We start from the raw sequence: 24380 nt of genomic DNA, 5'->3' as shown, positions 1-24380 counted from the left end.
AGGTGAGGCTTAAGCCTTGACTATGGCTCAGGTCTGATCCCTGGCCCAGGAATTCTGCATGCCAAGGGGCAGTCAAAAAAAAAAGGGGTGGGGGCGCCAAAACCTCAGCCTTTTCACACTGCAGGTGAAAATATGAATTTGAAGCTTTTTTTTGCTTTTGCTTTTTAGGGCCATGCTCGAAGCATATGTAGGTTCCCAGGCTAGGGGTCTAATTGGAACTGTAGCTGCTGGCCTACACCACAGCCACAGCAACACCAGATCCTTGACCCACTGAGAGAGGCCAGGGATAAAACCCACAACCTCATGGTTCCTAGTCAGATTCGTTTCTGCTTCGCCATGACAGGAACTCCTGAATTTGAAGAATTCTGATTGCATCTTTACTGAAATCAGTTGCTTTTTAAAGGTCTACAATAAATTGACTCGTCAATTTCAACAGCGCAAACAAATCATCAAGTAGGGTAAATAGCACATAAGCAGTCAATGTCAACTACTAGTTAAGGGTCACTCTAGACCATGTACTCAACTCTATGGGGATCCTTGAAGAGAAAATTCTATGATGAATTAAGTAACAAGTATGTCAAAGCATGACTGACATGAACCAATCTGATGTTTATTTTTTCATATTTCTCCCAATGTAAAATTTCAAGCAAAATGAACAGGAGATAGGTTTTAGAAGCAGGACAATTCCAAATGAAAATACATTTCTAACATCAAGGGAAGGAGGCAGGGACAGAAAAAAAAAATACTGATTAAGATATTTCTGAGTGTTAGGTAGTAATCTCTGGGAATGTCTTTTACGGGCAACCTAGAGAGGAACATTGTGCTATGTGGGAAGGAAGCTCGAGATGCTTAACTATCTTCTAATTTACTATGTTCCATGATTTAGGTATATAGATAGCAGACTATGGCAGAGAGACTACGCCTAGTTATTCAGACTAAAGCCCTACTCTGCAGATAAAAATAATGTATATGTTAAAACAACAGTTATTGAAGTGTTTCAAAATTTTTTCAAATTTCAAATGTAGTACTCAGCTCAAAGAATCTCAATTATTACTGAGAAGATATGTTATATTAACATAATAAAAGGATAATTTGATAGGGATTGCATTGAATCTGTAGATTGCTTTGAGTAGTATGGCCATTTTCACAATATTGATTTTTCCAATCCAGGAACATGGAATATCTTTCCATTTCTTTACATCTTCTTTGATTTCTTTGATTAAAGTTTTATAGTTCTCGGCATATAGGTCCTTTACCTCTTTGGTCAGGTGTATTCCGAGGTATTTGATTTTGTGAGGTACAATTTTAAAAGGTATCGTATTTTTGTATTCCTTTTCTAATGTTTCATTGCTGGTATACAGAAATGCAACTGACTTCTGAATGTTAATCTTATATCCTGCCACTTTGCTGAATTTATTAATCAGTTCAAGGAGTTTGGGGGTTGAGTCCTTAGGGTTTTCTATGTATAGTATCATGTCATCTGCATACAGTGACAGTTTGATCTCTTCTCTTCCTATATGGATGCCTTTGATTTCTTTTGTTTGTCTAATTGCTGTGGCTAGGACTTCCAAAACTATGTTGAAGAGCAGTGGTGAGAGTGGGCATCCCTGTCTTATTCCAGATTTGAGTGAGAAGGCTTTTAGTTTTTCCCCATTGAGGACTATATTTGCTGTGGGTTTATCATAAATGGCTTTGATTATATTCAGGAATGTTCCTTCTATACCCACTTTGGCGAGGGTCTTGATCATGAATGGATGTTGAACTTTGTCAAATGCTTTTTGTCTATTGAGATGATCATATGATTTTTGACCTTTTTTTTGTTAATGTGGTGTATGATGCTGATTGATTTGCGTATGTTGAACCATCCTTGTGAACCTGGGATGAACCCAGCCTGGTCATGGTGTATGATTTTTTTGATATGTTGTTGGATTCGGTTGGCTAAGATTTTGTTGAGAATTTTTGCATCTATATTCATCAATGATATTGGGCGATAGTTTTCTTTTTTGGTGGTATCTCTGTCTGGTTTTGGAATGAGGGTGATGGTGGCCTCATAGAATGTCTTTGGGAGTATTCCTTCTTCTTCAACCTTTTGAAAGAGTTTAAGGAGGATGGGCACCAATTCCTCTTTATATGTTTGATAGAATTCACCTGTGAAGCCATCTGGTCCTGGACTTTTATTTGTAGGGAGTGATTTTACGACCTCTTCAATTTCATTTCTAGTGATCGGTCCGTTCAGTTGGTCTGTTTCTGCTTGATTCAGTTTTGGCAGGCTGTAAGATTCTAGAAAATTGTCCATTTCTTCCAGATTGTCAAACTTGTTGCCATACAGTTGTTCATAGTATTCTCTTATGGTTTTTTGTATTTCTGCTGTATCCGTTGTGATTTCTCCTTTTTCATTTATAATTTTGGTTATTTGGGACATTTTTCACAGAACTAGAACAAACAATCCAAACATTTATATGGAACCACAAAAGACCCAGAATCGCCAAAGCAATCCTGAGAAACAAAAACCAAGCAGGAGGCATAACTCTCCCAGACTTCAAGAAATACTACAAGGCCACAGTCATCAAAACAGTGTGGTACTGGTATCAAAACAGACAGACAGACCAATGGAACAGAATAGAGAATCCGGAAATAAACCCTGACACCTATGGTCAATTAATCTTTGACAAGGGAGGCAAGAACATAAAATGGGAAAAGGAAAGTCTATTCAGCAAGCATTGCTGGGAAACCTGGACAGCTGCATGCAAAGCAATGAAACTAGAACACACCCTCACACCATGCACAAAAATAAACTCCAAATGGCTGAAAGACTTAAATATACGACAGGACACCATCAAACTCTTAGAAGAAAACATAGGCAAAACACTCTCTGACATCAACATCATGAATATTTTCTCAGGGCAGTCTCCCAAAGCAATAGAAATTAGAGCAAAAATAAACCCATGGGACCTCATCAAACTGAAAAGCTTTTGCACAGCAAAGGAAACCAAAAAGAAAACAAAAAGACCACTTACAGAATGGGAGAAAATAGTTTCAAATGATGCAACTGACAAGGGCTTAATCTCTAGAATATATAAGCAACTTATACAACTCAACAGCAAAAAAACCAATCAATCAATGAAAAAATGGGCAAAAGACCTGAATAGACTGTTCTCCAAAGAAGATATACAGATGGCCAACAAACACATGAAAAAATGCTCAACATCGCTGATTATAAGAGAAATGCAAATCAAAACTACCATGAGATACCACCTCACACCAGTCAGAATGGCCATCATTAATAAATCCACAAATAACAAGTGCTGGAGGGGCTGTGGAGAAAAGGGAACCCTCCTGCACTGCTGGTGGGAATGTAAACTGGTACAGCCACTATGGAGAACAGTTTGGAGATACCTTAGAAATCTATACATAGAACTTCCATATGACCCTGCAATCCCACTCTTGGGCATCTATCCGGACAAAGCTCTACTTAAAAGAGACACATGCACCCGCATGTTCATTGCAGCACTATTCACAATAGCCAGGACGTGGAAACAACCCAAATGTCCATCGACAGATGACTGGATTCGGAAGATGTGGTATATATACACAATGGAATACTACTCAGCCATAAAAAAGGATGACATCATGCCATTTGCAGCAACATGGATGGAACTAGAGAATCTCATCCTGAGTGAAATGAGCCAGAAAGACAAAGACAAATACCATATGATATCACTTATAACTGGAATCTAATATCCAGCACAAATGAACATCTCCTCAGAAGAGAAAATCATGGACTTGGAGAAGAGACTTGTGGTTGCCTGATGGGAGGGGGAGGGAGTGGGAGGGATCAGGAGCTTGGGCTTATCAGACACAACCTAGAATAGATTTACAAGGAGATCCTGCTGAATAGCATTGAGAACTATGTCTAGATACTCATGTCGCAACAGAAGAAAGGGTGGGGGAAAAAACTGTAACTGCAATGTATACATCTAAGGATAACCTGACCCCCTTGCTGTACAGTGGGAAAATAAAAAAAAATAAAATAAAATAAAATAAAAGGAGTTCCCATCCTGGTTCAGCAGTGGCAAACCCAACTGGCATCCATGAGGAGGCAGGTTTGATCCCTGGCCTCACTCAGTGGATTAAGGATCTGGCATTGCCACGAGCTTTGGTGTAGGTGACAGACACGGCTCAGATCCCATGCTGCTGTGGCTGTGATGTAGGCTGGCGGCTGCAGCTCCAATTAGACCCCTAGCCTGGGAACTTCCATATGCTGCAGGTGTGACCCAAAACAAACAAACAAAAAACCCATACATGTTTAGAATCTTCTTGAATACTATGAACACCATTTTGATTTAAACCAATTCTGTTTGTGAAAAATGATTATGGCTATTGGGTTTGTTTTACTTTTTTTTAAGAGATGGTTTTTTTAAGAAATGGTTTTTGATTTAAACCAATTCTGTTTGTGAAAAATGATTATGGCTATTGGGTTTGTTTTACTTTTTTTTAAGAGATGAGCAGAAAGTTTTTTTTCCATATATCCCATGTGTTTGTTTGTTTGTTTTGGTCTTTTCGGCTTTTTTGGGCCGCTCCCGTGGCATATGGAGGTTCCCAGGCTAGGGGTCGAATCGGAGCTATAGCTACCGGCCTATGCCAGAGCCACAGCAACATGGGATCCGAACCACATCTGTGACCCAAACCACAGCTCATGGCAATGCCGAATCCTTAACCCACTGAGTGAGGCCAGGGATCAAACCTGCAACTCATGGTTCCTAGTCGGATTCGTTAACCACTGCACCATGATAGGAACTCCCCCCATGTGTTTGTTTTTAACATTATGACTAGATGACCTGCCTAGGAGAAAGAAAGAAAAGGATAATTATAAAGCAGAGGATGTTAGAAGGATTCCAGACAAGATGGTTAAATAGTAGGATTCAAGCTCACCTCCTCTCACAAGAATACCAAAATCACACTAACTGCTGAACAGCCATCAACAAAATAGACTAGAAGCTACCAAGAAAGATACCCTACACCAGAAGACAAAGAAGCCACAACAAGACAGCAGGAGGGGCAATTCTGTGATGTAAGTAATCCCATACCCGCTGGGGGGGGGGCAATCCACAGAGTGGAAAATCACGATATTGCAGGAGGATTCTAAACCCCACATCAGGTTTCCCAGCCCTGGGGGCCGGCACTGGGAAGTGGAACCCCTCCCCCCCCCAGAGCATTTATGTATAAGGCCAACAAGGATTGACTACAGGAGCTCCATGGGTCTGGGGAAAACAGAAGAGACTCCATAAGAATCTGGGCCAGTCCTACATGCAGGTATTGGAGAGTCTCCTGGGAAAGCAGGGGTAGCTGTGGCTCACTGTAGGGGCAGAACACTGGAGGGAGAAGTCCTAGGAAATAATCATCTGTGCGAGCTCCCCTGGAGGTCACCATTTGGAAAAACCTGGCCCAACCCACCAGTGCAGAGAAACCACAGGCCAAATAAACGGGTGGGAACAGAACCCCACTCCTCAGCAGACAGACTGCCTAAGGTCTTTCCAGGCATACAGCTGCCTCTAATCACACCCAAAGACAAAGCTCCACCCACAAGAGGGACAAGACTCAGCTCTAGCCACCAGTGGGTAGACACCAGTTCCTCCCATCAGGAAGCCTGCCACAAGCCCCTGTATCAAATTCACCCACCAGGGGGCAGACACCAGAAGCAAGAAAGGCTACAAGGCTACACAACTCTGCAGCGAGCAGAAAAGAGATGTCAAATGCAAAAAGCCAGGCAAAATGAAAAGGTAGAGAATCACACTCCAGATGAAGGAACAAGACAAAACCTCAGAAAAACAGCTAAGTGAACTGGAGATAAGCAACCTATGTGAAAAAGACTTTAGAGCAATTAAGAGTAAGAATGATCCAAGATCTCAGGAAAACAAACTGGAGGCAAAGATAGAGAAATTACAAGAAACATTTAACAAAGAAATAGAAGATTTAAAGAACTAGCAAGCAGAGATGAACAACACAACAACCACAATGAAAAATTCACTAGAAGGAATAAATAGACTACAGGAGGCAGAAGAACAAATAAGCAAGATGGAAGGCAGACTGGTGGAAATCACTGACACAGAACAGAATAATGAAAAAAGAATTAAAGGAGGACAGTCTAAGAGAATGCTGAGACAACATTACCTGCACCAACATTCACATTATACAGAACGCCAGAAGAACAGAGAGGGTTGGAGAAAATATTTCAAGAGACGAACAGCTGAAACCTTCCCTAACATGGGAAAGAAATCAGTCACTCAAGTCCAGGAAGCACAAATGACTACCATATAGAAGAAACCCAAGAAGAAACACCCGGAGACATATATTACTCAAAGTGACCAAAATGAAACACAAAGAGAAAATATTGAAAACAGATAGGGGAAAGCAACAAATAACATACAAAGGAACCTCAGTAAGGTTATCAGCTGATTTTTCAGCAGAAACTCTACAGGCCAGAAGGGAATGGAACAATATACTTAAAAGCGATGAAAAACCCTACAACCAAGAATACTCTACCCAGCAAGGCATTCATTCAGATTTGACGGAGAAATCAAAAACTTTAGAGACATGCAAAAGCTAAAAAAAATTCAGCACCACCAAACCAGCTTTACCACAAATACTAAAGGAACTTCTCTAGGTGGAAAAGAAAAGGCCACAACTAGAAATATGAAAATTACAAATAGGAAATGTTGCTGGTAAAGACAAAGACAGTAAAGGTAGGAAATCATCCATACACAAATATGATATCCAAGCCAGCAATTGTGAGAAGAGGAGGATACAAATGCAGAAGTCTATATATATATATATATACAGACTCCTATATCAAAACCTCATGGTAATCACAAACCAAAAATCTACAATAGATACACAAACAAGAAAACGCAATCCAAACACAACACTAAATATAGTTCCCAAACCATAAGAGAATAAAAGAGGAAGAAAAAAAGACCAACAAAAACAAATCCAACAATTAACAAAATGGCAGTATCAACATACTTATCAATAATTACCTTAAATGTAAATGTATTAAATGCTCCAACCAAAGACAAAGACTGGCTGAATGGATACAAAAACAAGACCCACATGTACATGCTGTCTACAGGAGACCAACTTTGGTTCTAGGGACACATACAGACTGAACATGAGAGAAAGAAAAAAGATATTCCATGCAAATGGAGATCAAAAGAAAGCTGGAGTAACAATACTCGTATCAGACAAAATAGACTTTAAAATAAAGGCAAATACAAGAGACACAGAAGAACATTACATAATGATCAAAGGATCAATCCAAAAAGAAGATATAACAATTGTAAACATAAACACACCCAATACAGGAGTACCTCAACATATAAGGCAACTGCTAACAGACATAAAAGGAGAAATTGACAATAACACAATTAAGAGTGGGGTACTTTAACATCCCACAGCAGATCATCCAGACAGAAATCAATCAGGAAACATAAGTCTTAAATGACACATTAAGACCAAATGATATTTGTAGAGCATTACATCTGAGAGCCGCAGAATACACATTCATCTCAAGCACACGTGGAACAGTCTCCAGGACCGATTACATTCTGGGCCACAAATTAAGCCTCAGTAAATTTAAGAAAATTGAAGTCATATCAAGCATCTTTTCCAATCACAAAACAGTAAGACTAGAAATCAACAAGAAAAAAAGAAACTGCAAAAAACCACCAACACGTGGAGACTAAACAATATGCTTCTAAGCAACCAATGGATCACTAAGAAGTCAAAGAGGAAAGCCAAAAAAAAAAAAAAAAAAAACCTAGAGACAAATGAAAATACAATGATCCAAAACCTATAGGATGCAGCAAAAGCAAAAGTTCTAAGAGGGAAGTATATAGCAATATAAGCCTACTGAAGGAAACAAGAAAAATCTCAACCTAACCTTACACCTAAACCAACTAGAGAAAGAACAAACAAAACTCATAGTAGAAGTAAAGAAATCATAAAGATCAGAGCAGAAATAAATAAAACAGAGATAAACAATAGAAAAGATCAATGAAACTAAAAGCTGGGTCTTTGAAAAAATTAACAAAATTAATAAACGCTTAGCCAGACTCATTAAGAAAAAGAGAGACCACTCAAATCAATAGAATTAGCAATGAAAGAGTTACAATGGACATCAAAGAAATACAAAGGAGCAAGAAAGACTATCACACACAACTATGCTCCCATAAAATTGACAAGGAAAAATGGACAAATTTTTAGAAAGGTACAATCTTCCAACACTGAACCAGGAAGAAAGAGAAAAAATGAACAGACCTATCACAAGTACTGAAACTGAAAATGTGATTAGGAGTTCCCATTGTGGTTCAGCAGTAACGAACCTGACTAGGATCCATGAGGACGCAGGTTCAAACCCTGGCCTTGTTCAGTGGGTTTAAGATCTGATATTGCTGTGTCATAGGCCAGCAGCTGTAGCTCCAATTCAACTCTAGCCTGGAAACTTCCCTATGTGGCTGGTGTGGCCCTAAAAAAGACAAAAAAAAAAAAAATAGATAATATGTGAAAAAGAATGTGTGTGTGTATATATATGTATGTATAACTGGGTTACTCTGCTTTACAGCAGAAATTGACAAACACTGTAAATCAATTATAGATTTAAAAATAAAACAAAATACAGGCAATGCTTATTAGAAGATTAAAAAAAAAAAAAATTCCAAAAATTAAAGGTACTGGACCAGATGGCTTCACAGGTGAATTCTATCAAACATTTAGAGAAGTTAATACCTATCCTTCTGAAACTATTCCCCAAAAAATGCAAAGGAACACTCCCAAACTTGTTCTGTAAGGCCACCATCACCCTGATACCGAAACCAGGAAAAGATAACACCAAAAAAAGAATATTACAGGCCAATATCACTGATGATTATAGACGCAAAAATCCTCAACAAAATACTAGCAAATCGAATTCAACAACACATTGAGGATCATACACCATGACCAAGTAGGGTTTATAGCAGGGATGTGAGGATTTTTCAATATCTGCAAATCAATCAGTGAGATACATCACATTAACAAATTGCAGAATAAAAACCACATAATCATATCAATAGAGGCAGAAAAAGTTTGACAAAATATAACACCCATTTCTGATAAAAATTGTCCAGAAAGTGGCCATAGAGGGATCCTATCTCAACATAACAAAGGCCATATATAACAAACCCATAGCTAACACCATTCTCAATGGTGAAAAGATGAAAGAATTTCTGCCAAGATCAGCAACAAAACAAGGATGTCCTCTTCAACACTATCATTCAACATAGTTTTGGAAGTCCTAGTCATGGCATCAAAGAAGCAAAAGAAATAAAAGGAATCAAAATTGGAAAAGTAGTAAAACTGCAGATGACATGATATTCTACATAGAAAATCCTAAAGATGCTGTCAGGAAACTACCAGACCTCATCAATGAATTCAATAAAATTGCAAAATAAGAAATTAATAAACACAAATCTTTCACATTGCTATACACTAACAATCAAAGATGAGAAAGACAAATTACATTAATCCCATTTACCATCACAATAAAAAGAATAAAATATCCATGAGTTCCCAGTGTGGCTCAGCAGAAACAAATCTAGCATCCATGAGGACACACGTTCAATCCTTGGCCTCACTCAGTGGGTTAAGGGATCTGGCATTGCCATGAGCGGTTGTGTAGGTTGCAGACACAGCTAGGACCTAGTGTTGTTGTGGCTGTGGTGTAGGCCAGCAGCTACAGCTCCAATTCGACCCCTAGCCTGGGAACCTCTATATGCCTTGGGTGTGGCCCTAAAATGACGACCAAAAAAAAAAAAAAAAAAAAATCCAGGATAAACCTACCTAAAGAGACAAAAAGAGACCAGTTCTCTGAAAACTGTAAACACTGATGACAGAAATCAAAAATGACACAAACAGAAAGAAATACCATGTTCTTGGACTGGAAAAATCAGTATCATCCAAATGACTGTACTACTCAAAGCAATCTATAGATTCAATGCAATTCATAACAAATAACCAACGGCATTTTTCACAGAACTACAACAAACATATTTTAAATTTGTATGAACAACACAAAAGACCCCAAATAGCCAAAACAATCCTGAGAAAGAAAAATAAAGCTGGAGGAATCAGGGTCCTTGACTTCAGACTATATTACGAATTTACAGTCATCAAACAGTACAGTGCTAAAAAAAAAAAAAAAAAAAAAAAGTATGGTGTTGGCACAAAAACAGAAGTACAGATCAATGGAACAGGATAGAAAGTCCAGAAATAAACCTACACACCTATGGTCAACTAATCAATGACAAAGGAGTCAAGAATATACAGTGGAGAAGAGTCTCCTCAGTAAGTGGTGCTGCAAAAGCTGAACAGCTACACGTAAAAGAATGAAATTAGAATACTCTCTAACACCATACACAAAAATAAACTCAAAATGGATTAAAGACCTAAATTTAAGACCAGATACTATAAAGCTCTTAGAAGAAAACATAGGCAGAACACTCTCTGGCATAAACTGCAGCAGTATCTTTTTGGATCCATCTCCTAATGTGAAAATAAAAATAAGCAAATGGGACCTAATTAAACTTAAAAGTTTTTGCACAGCAAAGGAAATCATAAACAAAACGAAAAGACAACCTGCAGAATGGGAAAAAAATCTTTGCAAATGAAGTGGCTGACAAGGGATTAATCTCCAGAATATATAAACAGCTCATGTAGCTTATTATGAAAAAAACAAACAGTCGGAGTTCCCACTGTGGTGCAGCAGAAACAAATCCAACTAGGAACTATGAGATTTCAGGTTCAATCCCCGGCCTCACTCAATGGGTTAAGACTCTGGCATTGCCATGAGTTGTGGGGTAGGTCACAATCAGGCTTAGGTCTGGCATTGCTTCTGCATAGGCCGGCAGCTATAGGTCCAATTAGACACCTAGCCTGGGAACCTCCATATGCCTCAAGTGCAGCCCTGAGGACCAAAAAAAAAAAAAAAAAAAAAAAAAATCAAAAAATGGGCAGAAGATCTAAACAGACATGTCTCCCAAGAAGACATACAGACGGCCAAAAAAACACATGAAAAGTTGCTCAACATCAGCAATTATTAGAGAAATGCATACCACAATTACAATAAGGTATCATCTTTCAACAGTCAGAATGGCCATCATCAAAAAGTCTACAAATAAATGTTGAAGAGGGTGTAGAGAAATTTATACTGTTAGTAGGAATGTATACTGTGTGCAACCACTATTGATGGCAGTATGGAAGTTCCTTAAAAAACTAAAAACAGAACTACCATATGATCCAGCAATCCCATTCCTGGGCATATTATCTGGAGAAAGTCATAATTCAAAAAGATACATGCACCAGAATGTTCATTGCAGCACTATTTACAATGGCCAAAATATGGAAACGACTTAAATGTATATCGACAGAGGAAATAGATAACGATGCGGTGCATATATACAGTGGAATATTACTCAGCCATAAAAAAGGAATGAGATATTATTTGCCACATGAATGGACTTAGTATCATACGCCACAACACAAATGGACTTAGTATCATACTAACTGAATTAAGTCAGAGAAATGACAAACATGGTAGCACTTATATGTGGAAACTTAGAAGAAAAAAAAAAAAAGACTACAAATTAACTTTTTGCTGAGCTGAAAGAGACTCAGACTCTGAAAACACACTTATGATTATCAAAGAGGATGCGCTGGGGGAAAAGTGGATTAGGGGTTTGGGATTGGCATATGCATACTGTGGTATGTGGAATGATTCGAACTGATGTATGGCACAGGGAACTCTATCCAATATTCTGTGATAATCGTCTATGACCATACCACCTTTAACATGTCCAATCTCATACGATGTTCTATGATAATCTATGTGGGAAAAGAATCTGAAAAAGAAACGTGTGCATATAACTGAATCACTGTTGCACAGCAGAAATTATCACGACCTTGTAAAATCAACTATATTTTAATAAAATGAAATTGTTTTCACTTTGAAAAAGATTTTTTTAAACAAAAAAAATAAAGAAGAGGAAGTTAATCTCTTTGCCTTTGTCAAATATGGAGCACTATTCTGGATCACTGATTTCTACCACTACTAGGTTCTCAAAAGAGCAGGTGGCTAGAGTTAGTAATATTGAACTTCTGTTACTTAACAGTTTGAGAGGCATGCAAAGAAAAGTAGGTACCAGAGGCTAGGGATATTAGTCCTCATTATGCTGTTCTGGCTTTGACAATCAGACTCTTGTTGATTTTGTGTTAAGGGTGGATTTACTTTATGGCTCCACAAATGAGCTTAGATGAAGAATTGAGGAGTACTTACACAATGCCAGGTTCACGGAAATCACAAGCATGAAAAACACAAGCTACAATAAGCATATGAAAAGAAACTCAACTACTGCTAATCAGAAATGCAAATTAAAAGAATGAGAAGCCATTTCACACCTATCAGATTGGTTTTAAAAGGCTCACAGTGCCAAGTAGTGAAAAGAAATTGAGAAACAGACTCCTAAAAGTAGCTGATCGGATGCAAATTAAAGTTCTCACAAAGTCTTTTTTTTTTAAGTTGTAAAAGGATACATGAAACATGGTAACATTTATATAAAATCTAAAAATGCAACAAGGCAACATGTATTATTACAGATGCACACATGTATAGCTAAAAGTACAGGTATCAGTGAAAATGAAATATATTAGTTTCAGGTGACTATGCCAAACTTTACCTGAGCTCTGTGCTCCTGGTAAGCAGTGATGGTAGATAAATCTACCCCTATCATTCTGGGTTCAGAGTAACAAAAGGATCCTGCCTGTGCTTGCTGGGTGATTAAGACCCATCTATCCCAAGCTTCCTCAAGACTCCTCAGTTTACCAGCCCCAGGTCAACGTTTTGTTTTGTTTTTTTGTTTTGTTTTAAGATGTTCCTCACTTTAATGTTTTCTTAATTGCAGAAGCCTGCGCAAATCAGTCCCTTAATAGGCCACTACGCTTTGTCTTTGACACAGGAGTAGTTACTTCTGGGAAGGAAAGGGAATGGGATGTCCAAGACACATGTTTAGCTGTAATGGTAACATAAAAACCTGAAATACGGCCAAAAGTTGACCTTTCTTTTTTTTTTTTTTTTTGTCTTTTGTCCTTTTAGGGCCACACCCATGGCATACGGAGGTTCCCAGGCTAGGGGTCTAATTGGAGCTATGCCAGAGCCACAGCAACGCCAGATCTGAGCCACCTCTGCAACCTACACCACAGCTCACGGCAACGCCAGATCCTTAACCCAATGAGCAAGGCCAGGGATCGAACCCGCAACCTCACTGTTCCTAGTTGGATTGTTAACCACTGAACCACGATGGGAACTCCACTTTTCTTTTTTTTTTTTTTTTTGTACAAAGGTACCCGTTATTCTTTGCACCTTCCTGCTCAAAATGTTTCAAAATTAATTTTTAAATTATTTGAAAACCTGATGTAGAGTCAGAAGAGGTCACAAGTCAATTGATCCTTTACAGACTTTTCTGTTGCATTAAATAGGCACAGGAAGACATATCCAACCTATTCCACTAGATGGTTTTAAGTGTTTTTGCTAATCATCAAGTGGTAGAATATATTCATAATTCAGTCTAAGCCAATAGGTCAGCTTGTTAGAGCTGAGTTCTGATTAGGGTAAGGTTAAGGGTTAGATTACCTTGTAGACCTTTACTGTTTCAGGGTCAAGACTACACTCAGACTTCCCAGACAGCCATGTAACTGTACTGCACATGCATATACACTGGTTACAAGAGGAGCTAGTCCAGTCTCCCATGATATCTCAATCCATACCCAACAGGAAGGACTCCTGAGCAGATAAGCCCAGGAACTCAAAAGTGGGCTGGTACATAATCTTTCAATGAGGAAGCTATAACACCCAGTACACACAAACACCAAAGTTTTGTTCGGAGTGTGTAGATGGGGGAGAGGAGGCTTGCTTTGGCAGCAGCTGGGGGGGGGGGGGGAACCACACACACACACACACACACACACGTGACACTAAAATGAGACTTTGAAAGTGGTTCAGGTCCCTACTTTGGCCTAGCCTAGGAACTTCCACATGCCACAGGCAGGGGAAAAAAAAGGGGCTCAGGGTGATTGTTTGAGTTGGTGTGAAACTGCCTTATTCCCAAGTGCTTCTAGAAGACTTGGTGAGTACCAGAAAGTGATTTCCTTCATGTAAAACAAACCCATCAGCGGTTAAAATTTAATTAAAAAAAAAAAACTTGGCGAGTTTCCATTGTGGCTTGGCCTGTTAAGAATCCAACATAGTCTCCTGGAGGATACGGGTTCCATCCTTGGCCCCGATCAGCGGGTTAAGGATCCTGTGTTGCCCGCAAGCTGCATGGTAAGATGCCGATGCAGCTCGGATCCCCCATGGCTGTGGCGCGGGCCAGCAGCTGAAGCTCAGATACAACCCCTAGCCCAGCAACTTCCATATGCCACAGGTGTGGTTGGAAAAAGGAGGAAAAACAACAACTTCGAAATTTAGAACCAAGCATCTAACAGATCTAAACAGTTTCAAATACAGAGGTGAAGTGCTAAAATCTGGGATAATAAGGGAACTCTTTACAATATTTCCCACCAGCTGGACTGAAGGGAGATGCTGTGCCCAGAAAGTTACAAGAGTAACTTTTTTAAATGATCAGTCTATATTCCGAACTCTCTTTCCTTGCAAACATACAAACAAGAATAACCTGTAAGGTCTTCTTGGCCTCCCTAAGGAGGTCAAGTTTGAAATGAATTTGGAATCCAGCCACCTTGATTTTTTTTTTAATCATATGGCCACACCTGCAGCATATGAAAGTTCCCAGGTAAGGGACTGAATCCAAGCCACAGACGCAACTGCCAGATCTTTAACCCACTGTGCCAGGTGGGGTATCAAACCCACACCTCCTCAGCCACCCAAGCCGCTGAAGTTGGATTCTTAACCCACTGTGCCAGGGAAGGAACTCTTTTAATTTTTATTTCTCCTCTTTCCAAACCATAAATTTAAAAAAAAAGACTTTTTTATTTTAATGTGTAGAAATAAGGAAATTAGGCTTTAAACTTGAACTTTAAAGTAAAAAGACTCTGTCCTATTTTCAAACAGAAAATAAAATTATATCAAATTAGAAGGCATGCTCCAACCTGATTCATGAGCGTTCATAAGCGTGGCTGGTTTTAAATATATGAGAACCCCAAATCCTTAGATTAAGTCTTTCAATGTAAGGCAATAATACAAAGTAGTATAATCTTAAATTTTAAGTCTTAAAGTGCTGATCCTCTATGTAGCTTACAGAATTAAATTAAGGAAAAATCAAAAACTGAAAAATACATTCCGGCTACGTATCCTCAAGTCATCAAGAAACCACTGAAGACTAGAAAAACTAATTTCTTTTTCTTCCACTAATGAGCCAATCTGCATAGCCATGAAAGGTGCAATTTCTTAAGAAAACCAAAACTGTTTTCCAGTGATAACATTTTTAATGCAGATACACTGGTACCAACTGCTTTCAGGCAGATAGATGCAGTAACAGTGTAATATTTCTAGCAATGTGGTAAGCCTTTGCCTGCAAATCATTGACCAAAAATGGTAACAACGTGTGCAGACTAAAGAAAATAACAAAATGTTCTACTTGTTCATCCAGTTAAGAACAGTTTTACAGCAAATTAGAGTGAGTTTGGAAGGGGAAATACGTAAATTAAGCAGTCTCCAACGCCTAGAATATACGGAACATCTGTTCACGTTTTAGTGACTCGGATGATTTAATGGACTTTAAAAAGCTTTTTCATTCACTCTTATTAGCATCACCAGCATCATGCCCACACCTTGCACGCTAAGGTTTGGCAGAGCAAAACTGTTTACGGTTTAAAGAAAATTTCTGACCGTACGTGGAGAAACCGGACAGTCAGGGGTTAAAAGAGCCACTGCCTAGCTTGACAAGTACGACGAGAGTGCTGCTGGAAGCTGACTGCCAGACGCGACAAACAAAGCGACCGCGAGGCCGCCCCCCCCACACACACACACCCCGATCCTCATCTTGCCTGGGTCAGGATCGTAGATGATCATTCCGCCCCCCAGGGTTGCTCAATCCAGCATCTCCTTAACGAGGTACAAAAACCTCACCGGTCGAAACTCGTAAGAGTCATGACCGCCTCCGCGCCCAGCTTCGACGAAACCGGCGCTAATCAGGCCCGCGCCGGACTCCGACGCCCCCACCCCGGGAGGTCAGGCCCCGGGTCGAAGTCGCTGTGGGGCGGCGGGGCGGTGGCGCGCGCTCGACCCCGGCCAGTCTACCAAGGCCCGGGCGAAAGGCACCGCCGAGGCGACGCTCACGGCGGCACCGAGCGACGCATTTGCCGGGGGGCCGCCCCGGGGCGCGGGGGCCCAGCAAGTCCGCGGGCGGTGGGAGCCCGAGACCCTGCCCCCGGGAGGCTGCAGCCCAGCCCGGATCCTTCCCCCTCCGTCCCGACCCCCGCGGCGCCACAGCCGCGTCAGCCAACGTCTCGGGCTCCCGCCTGCTCACCATGTTCGCCTCGGCGGTCGCAGAAGCGCGGGAGACCGAGCCGGCCGGAGCCGAGTCTACCGAGTGTTCACCTCACAGCAGCTGGTCCGAGGTATCGAGCCGCGAGGCGACGCGGGGCGTGAGCCTACCAGGGGGCGGGAGCGCGGGCGCGCCTCGGGCCCTAACGCGGCTGCGCACGTCACACGCTGCCCACCGTTGCTACGCAACCGGCCGGCCTAGCAACGCTCTGCCCAGGCGGCCCTTCAGACGCCTGGCCGGCGGGATCTTCTTCACCTTCTGGAGACTGAAGGACTAGGTACCCCTCATCATCTCGTGTCCGTGGGGGCGGAGGTGAGGCCCTCCTTCAACTGCAAGGGAAGAGGAGGCGGAGCTTGGACTGGCGCCTGCGGGCGAGGGTCCGGGGCGGAGCCATGTGGCACCCCGCCCACTGCACCGCCGTTGCCCTTACATGGAAGTAGCCACCTGGCCCAACAGGTGTGCGCCGCCGCTAGGGGCGGGCCTGGGAGGGCGCGGGACGGCGTGGCGTGGGGGGGAGAGGGTTGGGGGTAAAGGGTGGGCGGGGCCCGCGACGGAGAAGACCGGAGGGAGGACCCTCGGGATCCCTAGCGCGGGCGGTCTTGAAGGGCACGCGTCCCGCATTTTTTACCTACTTTGGTGCGATTCCCGCTATCCTCCCCTGATTGGCCCAGCCCGGAACGTCGGGTCCTCGGGAGAGGGGAAAAATCTGCACATTTTTCCTCCTTCCCGAGGCGACTGTGGCCGTTCAAAGTGCTCTGTGAGTCACTGCTAATTTCAGGTCTGGAAAAAAACAAGGAGTGATTTATTTATCTTTGGGTACAGCCCGGGGAAGGAGGCCCTGCAGATCGCAGGGGTGTGGCTGGGAAACGGCGGAGTTGCCTTGGGATGGTGGCGCCAGCCCCGCTGCTACGTTTGGGTTTTGTTTTTTTTTTTTTTTTTAATTTGGGATTGCGTTTTTTTAATGGGCGGTTGCATCAGAAACACAATTTTCGGAGAGCCAAAAGGAATCCCAGTGTTTTTTTCGGAGGGGGTTTTGTGGGGAATAAAGGAAACAAAGAATTTACAGTCAGGATGATTACTTTTAAGTTTTATTTAATTTAGGCTACCGAAAACATCACGGGCTCTACTAAAACTATTTTAATTCTCCCAGTGTGAGGCTTTTGGACAAGATGGTCAACATGTTTTTTGTTTTTTTCTGAGCACTGTATAAAATCTATATTGCCTGTGACTATTATTTTGGCCATTCAACGTAGAAGCTGATTTCTCATTACTCTTCTGTTTTTTGTTTGTTTTTTCTTTTTTATAAGAGAGTAGGTTATGGTGATTCTAAACCTTCACCACCTGCTTCAAGATATTCGGCAGGCTAGAGCAGTGGTTTTCAACTTGAAAGAGAACTTAAAGTCAGATAGATCTGGCTGCCCCACCCCCCAGAGTTTCTGACCGAATTTCTGAGATGAGACTACATTTCTAACAATTCCCAGGTGATGCTAATGTCACACTTTGAAAAGAAAGAACCCATCTGTATGCTGCTACAGCTGGAGCAGCCCTTTGTTTCTCTGTCTGCCTAGGACTCTATGCCAGCCTCCATGTCTAAGTCCTTGAAGGCCTCCTTTCTAGTCCAAGACTGAACTGTGCTTATTTAAGGACACAATTCTGACCTGTTGCAGCCTCTCTTCTGCATTTCTTCCTCCACCCTGCCACCAGAGTTATGTCCAAACATAAGAATCTGGAGTTCCTTAGTGGCTCCGCAGATCAAGGATTCAGCATTGTCACTATTGTGTCATGGGTTCTATCCCTGGCCCAGGAACTTCTGCATGCTGTAGGCATGGCGAAAACATAAGAATCTGATCCTGTTGCTTTGCTGCTTAAAATTTTCTCTGGCTTCCTCCAGAATTCTCAGCAGGTCAGTCTGGCTCTTCTGCCTCTGTCCTCTGCCTACCTTCTCTGTCCTGCCTCTCACGTCTTTCAAAGTTCCCAGTTACCTTCCAGAACCCTTTCTGTTCTAACTGCCATGATCATGGGCCTGCTGTTCTCTGAGCCTGCAGTGTTCCTATCACCCCAACAGTCTGGAGACCTCTGACCCCTTCCCAAGGCTCAACAGTGGGTCCTTCTATAGTCCCACAGTTCATCAAATCTCAATAAGCATTCAGACCACCTGAGGATCTTGTTAAAATGCAAATTTAAGGGTTTAGAAGTGCATGGTGAGGTCTTATGTTTTGCCCTACAATTAGTTCAGCTGCAATCTATTTATACATTTGCTGCTACCACCACCACCGGTGTAGACTGAGAATTCCTTGAGGTCAAAGTGTATTTAGGATGCATCTTATAGGGCCTGGCATAGCCCCTTTTGTACAGTAGGTGTTTAATACGTGTTTGTTCAGTAAGTGAAGTATCTGAAGATATTTTACAATTCATCAAGCCAACATCTGTATCAGTTCATTGTAACCTCAGATAACCCCATTTTTCTTAAGATTATTAGTTTCCTAAATATTTTCATTCTTTCTCATCCCACAGAGGGAAGAAGTTTTAACATAAGGTCTCCTCTTAAACATGAGACTGAGTGTATTCCACTTCTAATTTACAAAACATTTTGCCTACTTAATAATCAGTGAAGATATAGGTGCTTTCATTTAAAACCATTAAAAGAATAGACATAAACGAGGCACTTGCAGGGGGATGTGTGTTAATCAACAGTCTAGAAAAAAATTTTTTTCTAGCGGACATAACCCTGGCATTCTATAGTGCAGAAAAACTGTTTTCAGCATCTCCCCTGCCTCTTCACAAATGCACCTGTTGTCCAGTCCTTATCCTTATTTATGACTATAGCCTTGTCTAAAAATAATTTTAATCATATTAGTAAGATATGAATGTCTTTTCATATGAAAGATTCAAATACAATAAAGAAAGCCCCCAGAGCACCTCTGCCCTCCATCCCAACAGTAATCAGGCCCCTCCTCCCAAGTAACCTCTGCTATGATGTGGTGTACAGCCTTAGAGGGAAATAAGCAGTGTTGCAGGCATTTTGTATTGTAGTTTGCTTTTGTTGATGATGCTTTGTGTAGTGGCTTTGTGCTGGGTCTGGGGTGTCCTGTAGCTTGTAGCTTGCTGCCTGATTTTCTTGATTTTCTGCCTGCTGGATCCATCCATTTCTGATAGAGTAGTATTGAAGTCTCCAACTGTGACAGTGGATTCATGTTTCTCCTCACAATTCTGCCAGGTTTTGCCTCAAGTAGACCTACGCTCTGTTGTTGGGAGCAGAGAGACAGGAAAGAGGCCTTAAAGGAGGACTGACCCCTTAACATTATGTCACACACACACCCCTTTTTTTTTAAAGGGCCACCTTGCAGCATATGGAAGTGCCCAGGCTAGGGTCTAATCAGAGCTGCAGCTGCCAGTCTATACCACAGCCACAGCAATTCCAGATCCTCGCCAGATCCAGCCGTGTCTGTGACTTGCACCACAGCTCATAGCAACACCAGATCGTTACCCCACTGAGCAGGGTCAAGGATCAAACCCTTGCCCACATGGATACTAGTCAAGTTCCTTAACGCTGAGCCACAACAGAAACTCTTGTCCTGAGTTTCTTCATCCCTAAGAATGTTCCTTATTCTGAAGTTGGGTCTGTCTGAAATAAATGCAGCTACTCATGCTTTGTTTTGATTAGTGTCAGCATATGTTTTTCTCTGTTCATTTACCTTTTTTCATTTTTTGTATGCACCTGTGACACGCAGAAGTTCTGGGGTCAGGGATCGAACCCACACCACAACAGTGACCCAAGCCACTGCAGTGACAACTCCAGATCTTTAATCTGCTGCTCCACAAGAGAACACCTCCATTCATTTACTTTTTTTGTTTCTTTTTAGGGCTGCAGCTGCAGCATATGAAAGTGCCTAAGCTGGGGTCGAATTGGAGCTGTAGCTGCTAGCCTATGTCACAGCCACAGCAGTGACAGATCAAAGCCCCATTTGTGACCTCCCCCACAGCTCACAGCAATGCTGATCTTTAACCCACTAAGTGAGGCCAGGGATCGAACCCGCATCCTTATGAACACTAGTTGGATTCATTTCCGCTGCACTACGAGAACTCAGGTTCAGTCTTCTACTGAGCCTGAGCTTCAGGACTGTGGACATGACAGGTGCTTCTCAGTGCTTGTCTCCCTTCTCCTCCCAATTTGGATGGAGTTGGATACTTCCCTTACCCAGAGCAGTTAGGCTCTGATAAAATTTTGCTTGGTTAAGCTCTGCATAACAGGTTTCCCCTGAGGGCAGACCTTGTTAAGAAGACTGAAGTACCCTGGGGAGTTTCACAGTGGCCCCTTCCCTCTCCCTTACTGGAAGCAGGAAGGGATTTTTCTCTGAATCTTACTGTGGGAAGCTTGTAGAGCTTCAGGAAGCAGAACCGAAGTGCAGGGAGGCCCCTACAACTGAGTTCCAGACTTGTCCACACTGTTCCTCCAGCAGCTTGTCCCACACAGTTCAGGTTTTCCTTCCTGGCCCTTGTTCTTACAGTGACTTCCATGTGAGTCTCTGGGAAGCCACAGCTCCCTGTATTTTCCCGTCTCCAGTTTTAGGGGCAGCGGTTGACCACATGTTCTACTCTCCCTAACAGATCCAAGAAGAATTGTCTGTTCAGCTTTTTTTTCTTTTTTTTTGTTTTTTTTTTGTTTTTTTCTGGCTTTTTAGGGCCACACCCTGAGGCATATGGAAGTTCTCAGGCTAGGGGTTGAATTGGAGCTGCAGCTGTCGGCCTGCAACACAGCTACAGCAACGCCAGATCCGAGCCCTGTCTGCGAACTGCAGCACAGCTCACAGCAATGCCAAATCCTTAACCCACTGAGCAAGGCCAGGGATCAAACTTCAGTCCTCATGGATGCTGGTCAGTTTGGTTACCACTGAGCCACAACAGGAACTCCATCTGTTCAGTTTCTTACTTGTTGTTAAGACAGAGCAGCAACTTCCAAACTTTTTTTTTTTTTTTTTTTTTTGTCTTTTTGCCTTTTCTAGGGCTATTTCCCATGGCATGTGGAGGTTCCCAGGCTAGGGGTCTAATCAGAGCTGTAGCCACTGGCCTACGCCACAGCCACAGCAACTTGGGATCCAAGCCGTGTCTGCGACCTACACCACAGCTCACGGCAACACCGGATCCTCAACCCACTGAGCAAGGCCAGGGATCAAACCCGCAACCTCATGGTTATTAGTCGGATTCATTAACCACTGCGCCACAACAGGAACTCCCCAAACTCTTTATGTGTGGAACTAGAAACCTGATGTCTGCCTCTTCCCGGAAGTACCAGACAGGGCTTCCAGTTTGATCTTACTGCCCAGGACTTAGTCACATGGCTGCGAGGGAGGCTGGGAAGTACAGTCTCTTCTCTGAGCAGCAATGTGTGAGGTCCCTTTGCCAAGGAAGAAGGGAAAGTGGGTATTGGGGCTAATTAATGGTGATGGCCATAGGTAGGTATCATTACAGACAAGCTTGGGTGAAGAGAGCTTCCCTAGGAGCCTGGAGGAATAAGCCATCTGCTCCCAAGCCCGTGACCTTTATCATCAAGCCACATGACACATCACTCCCTGTGATGCCAAACAAGAGAAGGAAGGACCCCTTGTTGCTTCCTTAACAGTACAGAGGGGGTTTATACAAAAGGAGGCAACTGGAAGCTGTAGGAAATACATTCTGGACATTCCTTTACCATAGCCTAGTCCTGCTGGATCAGGCAGCCCCAAGGGCCTGGGCATTTATTTTAGGAAAGGGCTAAATATACTTAAGTATATTCATGGGAACAATGTAGTACCACAGTAGTACCACTGAATTTCTCTATTAATCCTTTAATAAAGTCATATACTGCTATTTTATAATGTTAAAAATTTAACAGGTAATCATTTTTCAGGTAATAGTTACTGCTTGAGAAGATGGAGTAAAAAGTGGCACAACATCCTAACCAATGGTTATTCTCCTCTCTTGGGTTATATGTTTCCTTTGAGAGTCTGATGGAAAGTATAAAGTGATGTTTTTGTAGCAATGTATATTATCTTCACTTTTTTTCCTTTTTAGGGCCACACCCTTGGCATATGGAAATTCCCAGGCTCAGGGTCGAATCAGAGTTGTAACCGCTGGCCTCTGCCAACAGCCGCAGCAACACCAGATCCAAGCCGAGTCTGCTACCCACACCACAGCTCACGGCAACACCAGATCCTTAATGCACTGAGCAAGGCTGGGGATTGAACCTGCGTGCTCATGGATGCTAGTCAGATTCAGTTCTGCTGAGCCACGAGGGGAACTCCTATTTTCACTTATATTAGTCTGAACATAGAAAATGGGCAACACAACTCTCTTTGACTCACAAAAGCAGGATATTCTTGTGGTTCACGCTAATGCATACTAACCAAGTAGGACTCCTAGCAGCCTGCCCTTTTTAAAGGGTGTTTGCACCATCCCCATCTATTATTATTATTACCACCTGAATTTCTCATATGAAAACGAGTGGAGGTAAGTGTTAAAAATAAAGTTTGTGTTTGGAGGTGAAACATCGCACTCACAATAGGAGGCCACTTGGAAATATTTTCATTTAGATTTGCTGGGATCCCACTGGGTGCCAGCTGCGGCCACGGTCACCACCAGGAACAGAAAGATGAACAAGTCACGGGCTCTGCCATGAGGAGATCACGAATGCAAACAGACCAATGCCAAGATAAACGCCGCCCAGGATCCCTTGGGAATGCTCAGGAGCCTTCTGGTGGGGCAGATCACAGCAGGGAGATGTTACTGGGCTTAATGAGTGAGGCATCCAGAGAGGAAGGAAGTTAGCATTTATTCCTGACATAATTTCTCACTGAGGTTAGTGAACATGAGTACTGAAGAGATGGCTAGAGGGTTCGTTCAGAGATTGATGTTTGGAAGGAAAGAATACCAATTGTTCTTACCAAAAAATTAGACTCCATGGACCAAGATACCTATGTAGATATAAATGTGATTTTTTTTTTTTTTTTGCTTTGAGGGGCTTCTTTGGTGTGCTTCTTAGTTTCCCCTTCTTCTGGGGGTGGGAGGAGGGATGTCAAATGATGGTTCAGCCAAAGACACCTAGCTGTGCCCAATAAGGAACTTGAAGCAGGCTCAAAGACAGGTCCAACAGAAACAGCTGAGGGACAGTGGTCACGATGTGAAATTCAAGGGCCTTTTAGTATAACTGTTTGGATCTTACCACTAAGAAGCCAATGTTTCCTTCTATCATCAGTCTTTCAACGAGGTATTTGATACTTTTGTCACCAGTTCTAGCTTTGACTGGCCATATAACCTCTTGCATGATGAACGTCTCTGGGCTTCCTTGACCTTCCTTACCTGCAAACTGAAGGTGTTGAGTTTTCACCCCTTTAACTCAAAGATGTGATGCCTGCACTAAACAGAAGACTTATTGAGTATCTAGCCCTGTATTGGCAGTTTGTAGAGTATCCTATTTTAGTAATACTCAGGCAGACCCTTGGATTTTGATTTGTAAACTCTAGGCCTTGGGGTCTTGACACAGAGCCTCTTTTTTTTTTTTTTTCCTACTTTTTAGGGCCGCACCTGCGGCATATGGAGGTTCCAAGGCTAGGGGTCAAATCACAGCTACAGCTGCCGGCCTAGGCCACAGCCACAGCAACTCAGGATCCAAGCCTCATCTTCGACCTACACCACAGCTCACAGCAATGCCAGATCCCTGACCCACTGAGCAAAGCCAGGGATTGAACCCTCATCCTCATGGATACCAGTCAGATTTGTTTCCACTGAGCCACAACAGGAACTTTTTTTTTTTTT

The 24380-nt window shown here is 42.2% G+C and overlaps 1 protein-coding gene across 1 annotated transcript in view; it reads right to left on the bottom strand.

Annotated features, from left to right (window-relative positions):
- The window catches only part of DSTN (destrin, actin depolymerizing factor), a 51525-nt gene extending 34898 nt beyond the window's left edge, over nucleotides 1-16627 (bottom strand). The window contains 1 exon segment of the mRNA NM_001004031.1: nucleotides 16572-16627. Coding sequence (NP_001004031.1) covers nucleotides 16572-16574 — 3 coding nt within the window. The 5' untranslated portion in view covers nucleotides 16575-16627.

The sequence above is a fragment of the Sus scrofa genome, chromosome 17 (assembly GCF_000003025.6).
Source record: "Sus scrofa isolate TJ Tabasco breed Duroc chromosome 17, Sscrofa11.1, whole genome shotgun sequence".
Classification (NCBI taxonomy): domain Eukaryota; kingdom Metazoa; phylum Chordata; class Mammalia; order Artiodactyla; family Suidae; genus Sus; species Sus scrofa.
Note: the sequence above shows the minus strand (reverse complement) of the source record. Positions and strands in the feature narration are given on the sequence as shown.